The sequence below is a fragment of the Zingiber officinale genome, chromosome 9B (genome assembly GCF_018446385.1).
Source record: "Zingiber officinale cultivar Zhangliang chromosome 9B, Zo_v1.1, whole genome shotgun sequence".
Taxonomy (NCBI): domain Eukaryota; kingdom Viridiplantae; phylum Streptophyta; class Magnoliopsida; order Zingiberales; family Zingiberaceae; genus Zingiber; species Zingiber officinale.
The window spans coordinates 22,305,905-22,310,546 of record NC_056003.1 but is presented as its reverse complement, the minus strand read 5'-3'; the positions used below and the strand labels follow the sequence as shown (position 1 = coordinate 22,310,546).

Here is a 4,642-nt window from a genome sequence, read left to right as displayed (position 1 = left end):
AATATTGTACTCACATGGTTCAATCAGACCATAGCTCTTGTGCATAGTCGGCGGTTAAACCTTCTAGCAGTCCGGGCTCTGATACCAATTGTTGGATCGAAAAGAATTTAGATATCTCCACAATAGCATGATATTATCCACTTTGGGCCTAGACCCTCATGACTTTGCTCTTGGGCTCTCCCCAAAAGGCCTCATGCTAATGGAGATATATCTTTCTCTTATAAACCCATGATCTTTTCCATGTGTTTTCAATATGGGACTATGTTTGCAACCTTGCAACCCCAACAGAGACTTCTTCTCATTTCGGTGCCAATGAGCCTTCTTCCTCATCCCTTGAGGTGGATGGCTCTTTGATTTCATCCTCGGACGTTGAGGATCTTTCAACCTTCGAATCTTCTTGTACTTGAAATAAAGAATTTTTCTCTTTGTCTTTTTCTTCATTTTCCATTGAGGAAGGATCTTCATAAAGTTTCAACAATTTGTTCTATAACTCCTTGGCATCTTGATATTATCTAATTTTGTACAAGAAGGTACTTGACAATAATTAACCAATAACTTGGTTACTTTGTCATTAGCCTTGCATCTCTTGATTTGCTCCTCGTTCTATTTGCTCTTTGAACCTCTTGGAGCTTCAAAATTCTCTATTAGATTAAACTATTTCTCTATCTCAAAGCTTCCCAATCCAAACAGTGGAGGTGCTCAGATATCATATCCAAATCCATCTCTAAACTTCATTTTGAACTTGAGCTCCCTTGATGATTAGCCTTAAGACTTATTGAAATTAAGGCTCAAATCTTCAACTTCTTCTTCTTCCTCTAGCTCTTTTCTCTTTTCGACAATTAGTCCAAATAAAAATGGTCTCGCTCTGATACCACTTGTTAGGACACTTGAGAGCTAGGAGGTGAATAGCTTCTTTCACTTGATTGATGATTTGCTACGATGAAAACTTGAAACAATGCTAACTCGTTAGATTTTACTTGGTCTCTACCTCCTTGGGGTAACTAATCCAAGAGTCCACTGTCCTCACTTATAGATGCACTATGGAATCTCTTTCCCAAAGGTGGAGAAGCCTCGTATAAACTCAAATACAAGAAATACAACCTATGTTATACAAGAAATAAAAAATGATTACAACAATGAACCTTTGCTTGCTCTTTTCTTACTTGGAATAACCTCTTGATGCTTAGAAAAGTGTAGCAACACTTCTCTTCCAAATCGTCAAGAACTGGTGTGAACAGTGATTTCAAGTCGTGCCTTCAAACCTTCGTGAAAACCTTTTTCTAGGGTTCACTCGACGTCACCAATTGATTTAGCTTTTTGTCAATCGATTGCCACATCAGCCAACCATTCGAACACCTATAGAACTACTCTTTTTCAAACCTCGAATCGATTGGTGAGTCATACCAATTGATTTGGTAGTTTCTAATCGATTGACCAATCAATTCAACTATTCACTCATGAACTCTTACTAATTGATTAGGCAAACTCCCAATTTATTGGACCTCTTCGCAAACAACTCAATCAATTGAACACCTTCCCAATTGATTCAACACATTGTGCTTCATGAAAATCATACTCTAATCGATTACCCAATCGATTAGAGATGATATTGATCAATTACCCAATCGATCTAAAACCCTTCTGTTTTAGGAGGAAAAGCTTCCAATTGATCACCTTATCAATTGGATTTAGTCTTGATCGATTACCCAGTTAATTACTTAGAGCTAATCCCCTAAACCTGATTTCAAGGTTCCTTTGCCCAACACAAAGTTTTCCTTGACTTGTTGTGACTTCTCATTGCCTAGCATACAATCAACTTTGACCTGTCAAGACTTCTTTACCAAGTGTCCGGTCAACCCTTGACCAACTTGGACTTTCCATCTCATGCCAACTTTCTGTTGGACTTTTGATTACCAAGTGCGGTTCTCTTTGACCCACTTGGATATTTTTCTTGCCTAACTTCTATTAGGACTAGTCACTCAGTAGACTTCCACCCTACATAATCTCAGTTAAGGTTTTCCCTTGTCTAATAGCAGTTAGGGCTTTTCTTTACTAACATGCGATCCTCCGTGATCTACTTAGATTTTCCTTTGCCTAACCTCAATTATGACTAGTCACTCGGTAGACTTCCACCCTACCTAACCTCCAGTTAGGATTTTCCCTTGCCTAGCCCCGCTTGGACTTTCACACTAAGTATTCAATCCTCCTTAACCTACTTAGATTTTTGATGTGCGCAAATATTATGATCTTCTACGCATATTTTAGCGTACATTCACGCGACTTATGCACATATATTCTTCACATGATCGCATCTTTTATCTTGTATTCATCATATCTATTGTTTTGTTCGGATATCTGCTCTTTGTTTAATTTTATGTTGACAGGAAAGATTTTCAGAGCTTGAAAAGAGGGCATTGATGCACCGGAACCAACCAGACGACACGGCCGTGCAACCCTGCATGACCGTGTGGCCAAACAGGAGAGGAAGAGCACACGGCCGTGCAACCCTGCACGACCGTGCGACCACAACAGCAGCCAGTCAGCACACGACTGTGCAACCTTGCACGGCTGTGCCACCCCAGGTAGAGAAGGAGACTTGCGCGACCATGCACCCCCTGCACGGCCTTGCCCCAGGAGACAGAGCCCAAGGGCTACATGGCCGTGCAACCCTGCACGGCCGTGCAGCCACGCACCGAACTGAAGAAGGGCACGGCCGTGCCACCCCTACACGGTCGTGCCACCGCGGCCAAACCCTAAGGCTATATAAGGGGTTTAACCCTTTCTGCCAAGGGGGGGGGGGAGCCGTCAGGGAGAAAAGGATCTTGGAGCAATTCTACGCCACTTTGGACCGCCGTTCAGCGAACTTCCGCCACCACATCGACTCCAGAAGCTAAGAGTTGGATCCAAAGGCCACTTTTCGACATCTGATAAACATATTCCTTCTTACTTGCTGAGAATTGTATGTTTGTCTTTACTATGTTTTTGGATATCTCTCTAGCATTCATAGAGTAGATCCCCTTGTTCTGGGATTAAGGAGTAGTCGTGGTACGGATTGATGTAAGACTCGAATTGTGTTTATACTTGCTGGATGAACCTTCATGCTTTGTTTCAATTGTTAATTATTTACTTTTGATTATGAAGAACTTATCAGCCTCGTAGAGGATTACCACTAGATCATACACCCGAGGGGCCCTAGTGACAGGGGTAACCCGTTCACGGACATCTAGGATAACTCCTTGAGAGGAAGGCAGATTCTCCCCAAGGGAGCGAGAGACCAGGCTTAGCTCTACTCACCATTCTTGATTTACCAGTTAGAGTTATGTCATCAAGATTTGCCGAGGTGCCCTAGTGACAGGGGTAAACCGTGACAGGACTTCTTAGGGTATTACCCTATTCAGGCTCTTGAGAATACCCACTTAGCTTCCGGCAATAGCAGGAATAAGGACAGCGAGAATAAGACAAACCGAGACACGTCAATACTACTACGACGAAACTGACCCCCTAGAACTCCTCATCACCAAGTAATATTTCGACCTTGCGACTCTTGACTCTCTCCCTCGACCTTTCTTTTCCCTTAGCCTGATCAAGACCGTTGGTGGTCTAGCTAACCATAAGTGAGCGATTGCTAGTGCTTATATCCAGTCTCTGTGGGATCGATATTTTTATTATTGATGACGAATCCGTGCACTTGTGGAAGCGTAACAAGTTTTTGGCGTCGTTACGGGGGACTGCGTCCGTAACACTAGCTAGGTCATATTGGATTAGACTAGGCTTTGTTTTCTTTATTCTCTGCATATAAAAAAAAATTCACTCTTCTTCCTTACTGCATTCATTCTTTTTCATTTCTTGCTGTCGTATTTTCTATCTTTTCCTCTTTTCTTCTGCATGCGTAGAGCTAACCCTTCAGGACAGCTGCTACCATTTGATCCAGAGATTGACAAGACCTTTCTGAGGAGAAGGAACTTACAGAAAGCTTTCGAAGCAGCAAAAGAACCCTCAGGAATGACCGATAAACTGCTGAAAGATTATGCGGCACCATATGCACGAGGGGTCCAATCCAGTATCACCCGACTACCCATCGATGCTGACAACTTTGAGATCAAGCCCGCAGTAATCCATATGGTCCAGCGAAATCAATTCAAAGAGGGACCATACGAAGACTCGAATCATCATCTAGAGCTGTTTTATGAAATTTGTGGCACGATGAAGGTGAATGAGGTTCCTCCAGAATCGGTGAGACTGCTTCTTTTCGGATTCTCTCTGAAAGACAGGGCCAAGCAGTGGCTGAATTCTCTACCAGCAGATAGCATATCGTCTTGGGAGCAATGTAAGCAGAAATTCTTAGACAAGTTCTACCCCGAAGCAAGACTGCCCACATGAGAAACTTGATTGTCAGTTTCAAGCAGATAGACTCAGAATCCCTATTTGAAGCCTGGGACTAGTTCAAGTGCATGCAGAGAAAGTGCCCCTATCATGGCCTTGAGAAGTGACTGGTCCTACACACCTTCTATAATGGAATAAATTATCACACGAAGGTATCATTGGATTCTGCGATAGGAGGAGCATTTATGGACAAAAGCCTTAATGAAACTGAAGAGATAATAGAAAATGTGGCACTAAACCACTATCAGTGGGCATCTGA

At 42.6% G+C, this 4,642-nt stretch overlaps 1 protein-coding gene across 1 annotated transcript; it reads left to right on the top strand.

Annotated features, from left to right (window-relative positions):
- The first annotated feature begins 3,885 nt into the window (after window positions 1-3,885).
- LOC122022876 lies at window positions 3,886-4,380 on the top strand. The gene has a single exon (XM_042580988.1). The coding sequence runs from the start codon at window positions 3,886-3,888 to the stop codon at window positions 4,378-4,380; it is 495 nt and encodes a 164-aa protein (XP_042436922.1).
- The last annotated feature ends 262 nt before the right edge of the window (window positions 4,381-4,642 follow it).

Bases quoted from the DNA above. Each gene is read 5' to 3' on its own strand.
- LOC122022876 (XM_042580988.1), top strand. From the start codon at position 3,886: ATGCGTAGAGCTAACCCTTCAGGACAGCTGCTACCATTTGATCCAGAG.